This window comes from Mesoplodon densirostris, chromosome 10 (assembly GCF_025265405.1).
Source record: "Mesoplodon densirostris isolate mMesDen1 chromosome 10, mMesDen1 primary haplotype, whole genome shotgun sequence".
Taxonomy (NCBI): Eukaryota; Metazoa; Chordata; class Mammalia; order Artiodactyla; family Ziphiidae; genus Mesoplodon; species Mesoplodon densirostris.
Window position 1 is genome coordinate 16,815,870 of NC_082670.1, and position 12,122 is coordinate 16,827,991.

The 12,122-nt window shown below is 42.6% G+C and overlaps 1 protein-coding gene across 5 annotated transcripts in view; it reads left to right on the forward strand.

Annotated features, from left to right (window-relative positions):
- The first annotated feature begins 538 nt into the window (after positions 1 to 538).
- Positions 539 to 12,122, forward strand: part of CDKAL1 (CDK5 regulatory subunit associated protein 1 like 1) — a 657,744-nt gene continuing 646,160 nt past the window's right edge. The window contains exons 1-2 of one of the 5 annotated variants that reach the window (XM_060109791.1): positions 547 to 600; positions 1,433 to 1,476. In XM_060109791.1, coding sequence (XP_059965774.1) covers positions 1,464 to 1,476 — 13 coding nt within the window. In that variant the 5' untranslated portion in view covers positions 547 to 600; positions 1,433 to 1,463. Of the gene's footprint in view, positions 601 to 1,432; positions 1,477 to 12,122 lie in introns of those variants that run through there. The other 4 variants (XM_060109792.1, XM_060109795.1, XM_060109794.1 and 1 more) reach the window with 4 other exon arrangements.

Genomic DNA, 12,122 nt, shown 5'->3' on the forward strand with positions numbered 1-12,122 from the left:
ACAAACAAACAAACAAACAAAAAACAACAAAAAACCTTGCTTGGTGTTAAATGATCTATATTAAGTTTAATCCAACTGTTATCTTTTTACTCTTCTCCATTTTCTTTAATACGACCTCTTTTCACAAAAGGTCGAGGAAGCTGGTTAAATGTAATGAAAAAAGCAGATTCTCTGGGAGCCTGGCAGAGTTGGGTTTAGCACAGAGGACAGTCACTACTACCAGAATCACTTTGGGCACGTAATTAAACTCCCAGTTTCCTCTTCTGTAAAATACGTATAATAATAAATAAGTGGGGAGATAATGTTTATGGAAAGCTCTGAACACCGTACCCGACACGTAGTAAGAGCTCAGGAGAAGTTAGCTATTAAACGATTCTAAGAACTCGAGGTCTTGGAGGTCTTATTTTCGTTCTGGCAACCAAAGGAATCGTTAAATGAAATCATTACTAAACCAAGTTGAACCTGAACGCGCATTTCCAGCGATGATGTAATTTGATCTCTCCGGGCCACCGTCTGCGAGCATGCGTAAAAACCCGTGGCGGGACGTAGGTGTCATGGCGAGCTCCATCTAAAGTCGCTGCAGTTTCCGGAGAGTGGCGTGTAGGTTCTCTTACTTTTGGCTGGTTTGTTATTTCCCGACTGCTGGATAAGGGTGGCGGGTGGATCAGTGTGGGGCAGAGTTTGGCCAGAGTTCCTTTTACGGCGGAGCCTTGTTTCCCCAGTTTTAGTCTTTCTCGGGAGGTTTGCTGGTTTGTTTTGCAGTTAAAAGAGAACTTACCAACTGGGCTGGGGGAATTGGGAGGCAGGTAGCGCTGCCAGAAGTGAGGACAGGTGTTTGGCCTTAGGTGCTGCAGGGCTGTAAGGAGTATTTAAGGGAACTTGTTGCTTATTGTCAAATCTAACTTCATTCGTTTTCCCACTTTCTGCGTTAGTGAGTTTGTGGGACGGGACAAGGCTTTCACAGTTACCTAGCTTTCAGAGAGCTGTATCTCAGAAATTTAAACAAGTTGGTCTGAAGATTAGGTGTCTTGATTTTTCACTTTTCCTTCTTGTTTACTGGTAAAACCTCTTTCTGAATCTCGGGACGACACGTGTCTTTCGTGTGTCAGGTGATGTGGATACTTACTTTATTGCCATATTTCTGTTTTGTAGTTCTCGGTATTACTTGAATCACGCAGACGTGTTGTAGTGCTGGATAGTGTTTATTAACTACGGCCAGACGCTGGATCTCAGTCATAGCAAATGTGGCAGATGTTAACACACCTGGCCTAATCAGAAAGAAATTGGGAGTAGTATGGAACATTATTAACCCTGAGGTATAAAGTAGCCTTTTATGGAGTTTAATCCCTTTTAGGTAGTTTTAAAGAGTCCTTACTGTTGTTTTGTGAAGTTGTTGCGAGCTTGCTTTTTCTAATCAGTTTTTATTTTCCAGACTCATCTCTCAAGAAGATTTGAGACTAATTATGAATAATCGAGGTACTCATTTATTTTAAGCCTTTTATGTTGGAGTGACGTGTTGCATATTATAACCTGCAGGAAGGTAGCCTAATTTTAATTTATTAGTGATTTTGCCACCTTCATTATCTGGAAACGCCAAGATCTTCCTATCACTAAATCCAAGAAACGTTTTCATTCATTTTACTTAACTTTGCATTACCTGCATTAAGCAGCACTGACCATGTCCACCTCTTTCACATGCTCACTTCCTTTTCCTTTTGTGACCCACTGATTTTCTTCTCTAGTGGCTTCTTCATGATCTCCACTATAGGCTGGTTCTCTTCTGTATGGCAGGTAAATATGGAGTTCCTTAAGGCTTGGTCCTGTTTTCTTTCCAATTAGAAGAAATTCTGTTCTCTTTCTCTGGGTGAGCTAATGCACAACCTCATCAACATTGTTGTTCTCTGTCTTTTTTATTCTAGCCATCCTAGTGTGTGTGACGTGGTGTCTCATTGTGGTTTTGATTTGCATTTTCTTGATAGCTAATGATGTTGACATCTCATCATGTTATTGGTCGTTTGTATATCTTCTTTGGAGAAATGTCTGTTCAAATCCTTTGCTCATATTTTTCATTGGGTTATTTTTCTGTTGTTGAGTTGTAAGTGTTCTATATGTATTCTGATACCAGACCTTTATCAGACATTTGATTTGCAAACATTTTCTCCAATTGTATGAGCTCTCTTTACACTTTCTTGATGGTGTCCTTTGAAGCATGAAAGTCTTAAATACGAAAGTCTTAAATGTAAGTCCAGTCTGCTTTTTCTTTTGCTGCTTATTCTTTTGGTGTCATAACTAAGAAACCAGTGCTTAAACTAATGTCATGAACATTTACACCTATCTTATCTTCTAAGAGTTTTATAGCATTAGTTCTTAAATTTAGGTCTGCAATCAATTGGAGTTAATTTCTGTATGTGATGTGAAGCAGGAATCCACCTTCATTCTTTGCATGTGGCTATCCAGTTGTCCCAGCACCATTTGTTGAAAACGCTACTCTTTTCCTCATTGAATTTTCTTGGCACCCTTGTTGAAAATCAGCTGACCAGGTAATATATTTTTGACAAGCATTCTAGATGATTTTTATTAAAGAATAACTCTAGGACAGTGATTCTCAAACTTTAGTGCACATCAAAATCACCTGGAGGGCTTGTTAAAGATTGCTGCGCTTTGCTCAGAGTATCTGATTCAGTAGATTTTGAGTGGGACCCCAAACTTTTCATTTCTAACAAGTTTCCCCAGTGACCCTAATTGTGCTGGTGTGGGAACCACACTGTGAAAACTACTGGTGTAGGACTTTGGTTCACAACTGTGGCAACACACATGAGAATTACTGGAAAGTTTTAAAAAAATATTGATGTCCAGGCTCCGTTCCAGCGATTGATTCAACTAGCGCAGGGCTCAGTTGTCGGTAATTTTCCATAGCTCCTCAGGTGACTATAATGAACACTCAAGACTGAGAACCTTTGCTGTAGGAGAACAGTGGTTCTCAATCAGAGGTGTATAGTGGAATCACCTGGGCAGGTTTTACCTTCCCATCCTTAAATTCCACTCTGGAGAATGGGGCCTGGGTATTTGCTGTTCTAAAGGTCTCCTAATAAATCACCTCTGTAAGTAACCAGTACTCTATATTATTCTCTCTTCATCATTTTCAATATCTCCTTTTTTCACTTACTGTTTTTATTTCCTTCATTAAACTTGATTTCCTCTACCTTTGAGAAAAAACTTTATACGATCCTGTTGTTCCATTTAACTACTATCTTGTTTTCCTTTTATTCTCAAAGTTTCATTATTAGTCACTTATTTAATAATTTCTGAAGGCTAAAAATTCCATTTACCAGTTTGTTGGCAGTAAGAACTTGAGCTAATTAATAGTGATGAGTGAGTTTGTTCAGGTGCTTATTATATGCAGCCAGGTTTAGGAACCTCTGCATTATATATTTGTCTCTTTTGTCTCCCTAGAGTGAATTTCTGGAAATGGAATTGCTGGGCAAAAGGATATATGTTTTAAAGTTTGATATGTATTGCCAGATTGCCCTTCAGAAAGGGTATGTCAGTTTTACCGTGCTTTCTGCTAACAGTTGGGTGTTTGTCAGTCTTTGTTATCAGTGGGGTAGATGGAAAATAACTCCTTGTTTAAACACATGCCCTTAGTGTGTTTGAGCATTCTTTCCTATGCTTAGCGGCTATTTGCATTTCTGAAGTGTGTTGCCGGTTTTGCCTTTGCCCATTTTTTTCTGGAATGTTCTTCTTTCTTAGGGTTGCCTTAGACTCTTGCATTATTTGTGCTTTGCCAATGGGGCAGAGCCATGTGGCGAGAGCTTGGTGTTGAGGGAGGGCCTAGGTTCTAATTTTAGCTCGATCAGTGGACAAATCTGTTAGCTCCTCTGGACTTCAGTTCTATAAAATAAGAGGCTTAGCAGTGTTCCTTGCTTCCCTAACTCTGATACTGTATGTCTACTGCAGTGGACCCCTCTCATCTCTCTTCTTCCATACTGTTTCCCTTCAGTGGATCCATAAGCAATTGTGTATGGGATGTAAATATTGTGTAATTAAAAAAATTAATATATGTCATTCAATTTATAATCCTTCAGTAGTTCTTTAGTAACATTGAAAGGCACTACCTGGTCTTAGCCTTTCTCACTTAACTTTGTTATTTCATAGAGTCATAGTTTATAGAAGAAACCGTAGGGGTTAGGTATTTATTTCACCTTCCCACCTACTGTAAGAATTTCCTCCTGTGTTATAGAAAGACTAGCTAAATTCAGCTTAAGCAAGTGTTTATTTATCCATTCATTCAACAGATATTCTGCACCTGCTGTGTGCTAGGCATTGTTACAGGTGTTGTGGATATAGTGGTGAGAAAGAGATGACACCCTTGTTCTTTTGGAGCTTACACTGTAGTGAGAAAGACAGATGCAGTTATATACCTACCTGGAGTCAGGTAGGTAAGTGTTATGAAGAAAAATGAAGCATAAAGTGGGTTAGAGGCTGGTGAGAATGTGTGGGATGCCTAATCAGTGTGTGCTTATCTTAGATAGGGTGATTAGGAAAAGGCCTCTCCAAGGTGTCATTTGCGTAGAGAAGTAGGCAGCAAGGCATACGAATATCTGGGGATGATATTCAAGGCAGAGGAAGAGCAAGTGTGAAGGCCCTGAGTCAGAAGCTAGTTTGGCGTGCTCAGAGGATGTCTGAAAGATTATTACAGCTGGGGCAGAGTGGGAGGTAGCAGAGGGGGCATATTTTGTTAGACTGGGTAGTGTACAGTAACAAGTATTGATTGAGAAGCTGCAGTGTGCTAGACAGTTCTAGGCACCACCTGGGATAGAGCAGTGAACAAAGCACCCAAAAGCCTTTACCTCCCCCTGCCCCCCCATCCCCCTGAGAGTATATATCCTAGTAGAAAGAGATAGTAACAAAATAATGAAGATATTTTCATGGAGGAAGAAATTTTCCTCTACCCTTCTAGGTTCTTCTGGCTGGTCTAAGAATTAAACTGACAGATTAACAGGAGGCAAATCAGGCGAAAGTGTAATAACATGTATACGTGGGAGAGACCCAGGCAAACAGTAACTCTCCCAAGTGGTTGAAACCCTTGCCTTAAACCCTTTTGTCTTCAGCTAAAGACAGAAGAGGATCTTGGGGGTAGTGGTTTGGGACCTCAGAGGGGAGGAAGGCAATTGCCATGCCATGGAAAAGCAAATGTTTGGTTACAGAGGAATTTTAACAAACAGACTTTGCTAGGTTCCTCCCCGTCTGCACACGTAGTTCATACTCTAGTTATCTGTGGTGATTACTCCCTTCCTGGAACAGGTGCTCTGTTTACGTTCTTTTAGGCATTTACGGGGAAGGTCAGAGTTTCTTCCTGAATCTTTTGGTCCTTGATTGTTTTCAGCTCAAAATAATCTGCGTGGCAAGCAGACATTTTGGGGTGGCAAGTTTGCTCCCCTGTAATATCTAAGCAGGTGGTGAAGTGCTGTGGTAAGGAAACAAGGCGGGGAAGGCGGATAGGAGGTGTGTGTACGTGGTGAGGTGGGAGTTGCTCAGGAAGGCCTCACTGGTGACATTTGAACAAAGTCCCAAAGGGCTTGAAGGCATTCCAGGCAAGACGAAGACCTTGAGATGAGTGTGTGCCTGGTGGGTGTGAACTAGCCAGGATGCCCGTGTGGCCGAGTGGAGGGAGAGGGGAGAGCGGTGGGAAGTGGGGTCACAGAGGTAACAGGAAGCTGATTATGTCCTAGTAGAACTCTGTGGCAGCTTTTACTCTGGGGCTTTTTACTCTGAGATGGAATACCAAGGGAAGGTTTTGATCAGAAGCCTGAGAAGAATTTAGGTTTTAAAGGGATCCCTGGCTTACGTGCTGCAAGTGTCCTTCGGGAATTAAGGGTAGAAGCAGGGTGACTATTACAGTAATCCAGGCAAGAGTTAATGTTGGTTTGGACCAAGAATGTAGCAGTGGGTATGGTCAGAAATAGATTCTGAATATAGTTGGAAGGTCAAGCCAGCAGGCTTTTGTTGGTGGATTGGATTTAGGGTGAAGGAAAGAGAGGAGTCAGGGATGGTTCCAGGACTTTTGGCCTGAGTGGATGGAAGGTTGGGATTGCCTTTAAGTGAGATGGGGAAAGTTGTGGGAGGATCTGGTGTGATGTTGTTGGTTGCAGGTGGGGTAAAGTGGGGAGAGGATCAGGAGTTTTGTTTTTGACCTTTTAATTCTGAAATAACTATTAGACATTCAAGCAGGGGTGTTGAATAGGCAGTTGGACATCTGAGCCTGAAGTTCAGGGGAGGACTGGGGCTGGTTATATAAGCATACAGTTGGTCTCGCAAGGCCTCGGGACTGGATGAGATCACCTAGGATGTGTCTGTAACTAGAGAAGAGAAGTCCTGTAACGGAGCCCTGGGGGCATTCCGAGGTTGAGAAGTTGGAGAGATGAGGAGGAACCAGCAAAGGAGACTTGGGGAGTGGTTGACATGGTAGGAGGAGAACTCAGAGTGTGCGATTCCAGAAGCCAGTGAAGAAGATCGCTTTAGGGGGGGATGCATGGAGTGGTTGACATGGTAGGAGGAGAACTCAGAGTGTGGGATTCCAGAAGCCAGTGAAGAAGATCGCTTTAGGAGGGGATGTACGGACCGTAGTGTCAGATGCTGCAGACCGGGTCAGGCGAGATGGCTGAGAATTGACCGCCATGTACACTGTTGTGAGTCACTGAAATCAGGACAGCAGTTTTGGTGGAGTGGTCGGGGTGAAAGCCCGGTTTAGTAGAGAATGGGAGGGGGAAATTGGAGACAGTTCTTGCAAGGAGTTTTCTTTTAAAGGAGAGAAATGTGGTGGAGACAGTAGGTAGAGGAAGTGGGGTCCAGATAAGGTTTTTGTTTTTCAAATGGGAGAAATAACAGTATGTTTATACCCAGATAGTAATGATTCAGTAAAGAGACAATTAACGATGATGCAAGAAGAGGAAGCATGGCTGGAATTCTGTGCTCGAGCAGGTCAGAGTAGAGGGATTGTTCTAAGGGGGGTGGGCAGTTCATTCACTGTAACAGATTAATATGTGGGCAAAAACCCATTTCCCGGTAAGAAAATGAAGTCATCCTTGTGTACAGAATGTGGGAAGGGATCTGAGGGTCGGCTTCCTTCAGGCCTTCTGTTTTCAGTACCGTCTGCAACCGCATGAAGAGGAGATCTGTGAGAAATTAATTTTCAGAAAACTCCTAAGATCAGCGAGTTTAAGTTTCTTCACCACAGCGCTTCCCAGTCTTTGCTCTACTAATGCATACTGGGAACCTGTAAGACGCAGACTGTCCCAAATTTATTTGACCACAGAACTGTTTCTTCACGGATAGTCAATAAATAGAACAAATTTGGGAAAGACTAACCTAGTTCATTTCACCTTACCTATAGTTTGCTGAGTCAGCCAGGGCTCTCGTTTGCAAGAACAGAAGCCCCAACTCAAATGAATTTGAGCCCCAGAGGGAATTTATTAGCTCATGTGACTGGGCAGAGCAGGGCTGCATCTGGCTGCAGGCGTTGGTTGGACCCAGTTGTTCAAATAATGTCAGTATTGCTTGCTATCTCTCCAGCTCTTAGAAGGCTTTCCTGCCTTGGGTAGGTTCTGCTTTGTGGCAGGCAAGATGGCCCCCAGTATCCTCAAGTTGACAGCTTCCTAACTTAGTCACTTCAGTGAAAGAGAAGCCAGCTCTCCTGTTAGCCCTGGCATAGAAGTTCTCGTGATGATTCTGATTGGCTCGGCTTGTCATGTCCAAACCTGAACCAATCATTGTGGCCCAGAGGATGAATTACTCTGGCACATGGGTCTCATATGCCATGGCTGCATCTGGGGAAGGAGGAGGCCTGTAACTGACAGTCCTACCCTGACCACGTGGTATGGGTGTTCACTGTAATTTAAACAGTTCTTGATTGATTGCCATCTGAGTTATTTCTGATCTTTTGTTCTTCTGAGCAATGTAAAGCTAGCTGAGATTTGAACACAGATTTGTCTGATTTACAAGGCCTAGTTTGTCATACTTGTAAAGAGTGCATTACAGCCAAGGGCACAAAATGAGCCTGGCTGGAAATACTCTGTTAATGGAAAGATGGGAATCTGACAAATGAAGAGAAGGAAAATGCATCAGAAAGGCTTGAGACCAGCGGAGAGTGTAGGACCCTTAACACTGGTTTAGGTGACCCGGATGAAAAGTGGTCATTCCGGGTAATTAAGTAGGCCATAGAGTCCTGCACAGCACGTAGGCTCAGGCTCATCTGCCATGGAGTCTTTGAGCTGCTTTGGGTAAGTTAGCTTCTCTGTGTTTTAGATTACTCTTCATTTTTTTTTTTTTTTTTTTTTTTTTTCTTTTTGCTGTATGCGGGCCTCTCACTGTTGTGGCCTCTCCAGTTGCGGAGCACAGGCTCCGGATGCGCAGGCCCAGCGGCCATGGCTCACGGGCCCAGCCGCTCCGCGGCATATGGGATCCTCCCAGACCGGGGCACAAACCCGTATCCCCTGCATCGGCAGGCGGACTCTTAACCACTGCGCCACCAGGGAGGCCCCAACTCTTCATTTTTTAAAATTTTATTTGGCTGTGCCACGCGGCTTATGGGATTTTAGTTCCCTGACCAGGGATGGAACCTAGGTCCTCGGCAGTGAGAGTGCGGAGTCCTAACCATTGGACAGCCAGGGAATTCCCTAGATTACTCTTTAAAGTGAGTATAACACCACCACCTACCTCCTGGAGTTGTTGTGAATGGTTAATGAGATGATGCTGTGAAGCCCTTGCTTCCTGTCTGGACACAGTATTAGTGGAGGTCTGCCAGTAAGTGTCCTCAAGTATTGGCAGACCTCGTTTTCTTGTGCTTCGCTTTATTGTGCTTTGCAGATGTTGCCTTTTTTTTGTGTTTTTGTTTTTGTTTTTACACATTGAAGCTTTGTGGCAACCTGGCATCCAGCATGTCTGTTGGTGCCATTTTTCCAAGGGCATTTACTCTGTGTCTCTGTGCCACATTTTGGTAATTCTCGCAGTATTTCAAACTCTTTCATTATTGTTATATTTGTTATGGTGATCTGTAATCATTTATCTTTGTTACTGTTGTAATTGTTTTGGGGCGCCTTGAACTACGCCTGTATGAGATAGCGAACTTAATTGGTAAATGTGTGCTCCTACTTAAACCAAGTGGCCCTTCCCTCGTGCCTCCCTATTCCCTGAGACACACCAATACTGAAATTAGGCCAGTTAGTAACCTGGCAGTGGCCTCTAAGTGTCCAAGTGAAAGGAAGAATTTGCATGTCTCTCAGTTTAAATAAACTAGAAGTGATTAAGCTTTAATGCGGAAACCGAGATAGACTGAAAGCTAGGCTTCTTGTGCCCGTTAGCCAGATTGTGAATGTAAAGGAAGAGTTCTTGAAGGATATTAAAACAGATCCTCCACTGAACACATGGATGATAAAAAAGCAAAACAGTCTTATTGCTGATATGGAGAAAGTTTGAGTGGTGTGGATAGAAGATCAAACCAGCCGCAACGTTCCCTTAAGCCAAAGCCTAATCCTGAGCAAGGCCCTAACTCTGTTCAATTCGGTGCAGGCTGATAGAGGTGAGGAAGCTACAGAAGAAAAGTTTGAAGCTAGCAGAGGTTGGTTCATGAGATTTAAGGAAAGAAGCCATCTCCATATGTAAAAGTGCAAGGTGAAGAAGCAAGTGCTGATGTAGAAGCTGCAGCAAGTTACCCAGAAGGACCAGAAGATCTAGCTAAGATAATTACAGTGGCTCAGTGCCTGGTTTCAAAACTTCAAAAGACAGACTGACTCTCTTGTCAGGGGCTAATATAGCTGATAATGATAAGTTGAAGCCAGTGCTCATTTACCGTTCCGGAAATCCTAGGGCCCTTAAGAATTATACTAAATCTTCCCTGCCTGTGCTCTGTAAATGGAACAACAAAGCCTGGATGACAGCACATCTGTTTATGACATGGTTTACTGAATATTTTAAGCCCACTATTGAGACCTACTGCCTAGAAAAAACATTCCTTTGAAAATATCACTGCTCATTGACAGTACACCTGGTCACCCAAGAGCTCTGATGGAGATATACAAGGAGATTAATGTTTTTCATGCTGCTAACACGGCATCCGTGCCGCAGCCCATGGGTCAAGTAGTAATTTTGACTTTCAAGTGTTATTATTAAAGAAATATATTGTATAAGGGTAAGCTGCTATAGATAGTGATTCCTCCGATGGATCCGGGCAAAGTAAATTGAAAACCTTTTGGAAAGGATTCACCATTCTAGGTGCCATTGAGGACATTTGTGATTCATAGGAGGAGGTCAAAATTTCAGCATTAACAGGAGTTTGGAACAAGTCGGTTCCAACTTTCATGGATGACTTTGAGGGGTTCAAGGTTTCATGGAGGAGATAACTGCGGATGTGGTGGAATTAGCAAGAGAACTAGAATTAGAAGTGGAGTCTGAAAATGTGACTGAATTTCTGCAATCTCATGGTAAAACGTGGATGGATGAGGAGTTGCTTCTTATGGATGAGCAAGGAAAGTGATCTCTTGAGATGGAATCTACTCCTGGTGAAGATGCTGTGAAGATTGTTGCAATGACAACAAAGGATTTAGAATATTACGTAAACTTAGTTAATAAAGCAGAGGCGGGCTTCCCTGGTGGCGCAGTGGTTGGGAGTCCGCCTGCCGATGCAGGGGACGCGAGTTCGTGCCCCGGTCCGGGAAGATCCCACATGCCGCGGAGCGGCTGGGCCCGTGAGCCATGGCCGCTGAGCCTGCGCGTCCGGAGCCTGTGCTCTGCAACGGGAGAGGCCACAACAGTGAGAGGCCCGCGTACCGCAAAAAAAAAAAAAAAAAAAAAAAAAAAAAAAGCAGAGGCAAGGTTTGAGAGAATTGACTTTAATTTCAAAAGAAGCTCTACTGTGGGTAAAATGCTGTCAAACAGCATTGCATGCTTATAGAGAAACTGTTCATGAAAGGAAGAGTCAATTGATGAGGCAAACGTCACTGTTCTCTTATTTTAAGAAATTCCCACAGCCATCCCCCTTCAGCAGCCACCACCCTGACCAGTCAGTAGCCATCAACATGGAGGCAAGACCCACCACCAGCAAAAAGATTATAATTCTCTGAAGCCTCAGATGGTGGTTAACTTTTTTTTAGCAACAAAGTATTTTAAAATTAAGGCATATACATAGTTTTTTAAGATATAATGCTATTTCACACTTAATAGACTACAGTATAGTGTAAACATAATTTTTATGTGCACTGGAAAATCAGACAATTCATGTGACTCCCTTTATTATGACATTCGCTTTATTGTGGTGGTCTGGAGCTGAAGCTGCAGTTATCTTTGAGTTATGCCTGCACGTTTCATTTTTCAGGTAGCTTTTTATCTTAAGTATTTTATTTTAACATAATTGTAGATTTACTTAGTTATAAAAATTATGTGGAGATGCTGTACACTGTACCCAAGTCTCCCCCAAAGGTAACATCTTGCAAAACTGTAATATGTATAGTATCACAACCTGGATATCGACATGATGTGGTCAGGATGCAGAACACTTCCCGTCACCACAAGGATCGCGCACACTGACCTTTATAGTCACATTCATGTTCCTCCCACTCTATCCTCTCCTTAATCACTGGCAACCACTGTTTTGTCCTCCATTTCCATTATTTTGTTATTTCAATCTCAAGTATGTTATATAAATGTAATTATACAGTAGGTAACCTTTTGCAATTGGCTCTATTCACTGAACATAATTCTCTGGAGATTCATCCAGGTTGTTACATGTGTCAGTAGTTCATTCCTTTCTGTTGCTGAGTAGTATTCCATGGTATTGGATGTGCCTCAGTTTACTTAACCATTCAACCATTGAAGGGCATCTGGGTTGTTTTCAGGTTTTAGCTCTTACAAAGAAAGCTGCTGTAAATATTTATTTTAGGTTTTTGTGTGACTGTCTTAATATTTCTCCTGGATAAACACCTAGAAGTACAGTTGCTGGGTTGCATTGTAGTTGCATGATTAGTTTAAGAAAATGCCAAACTGTTTTCCAGAGCAGCTGTACCATGTTATATTCCCACGAGGACTGTATGAGTGATCCAGTTTCTCTACATCCTTGCCAGCATTTAGTG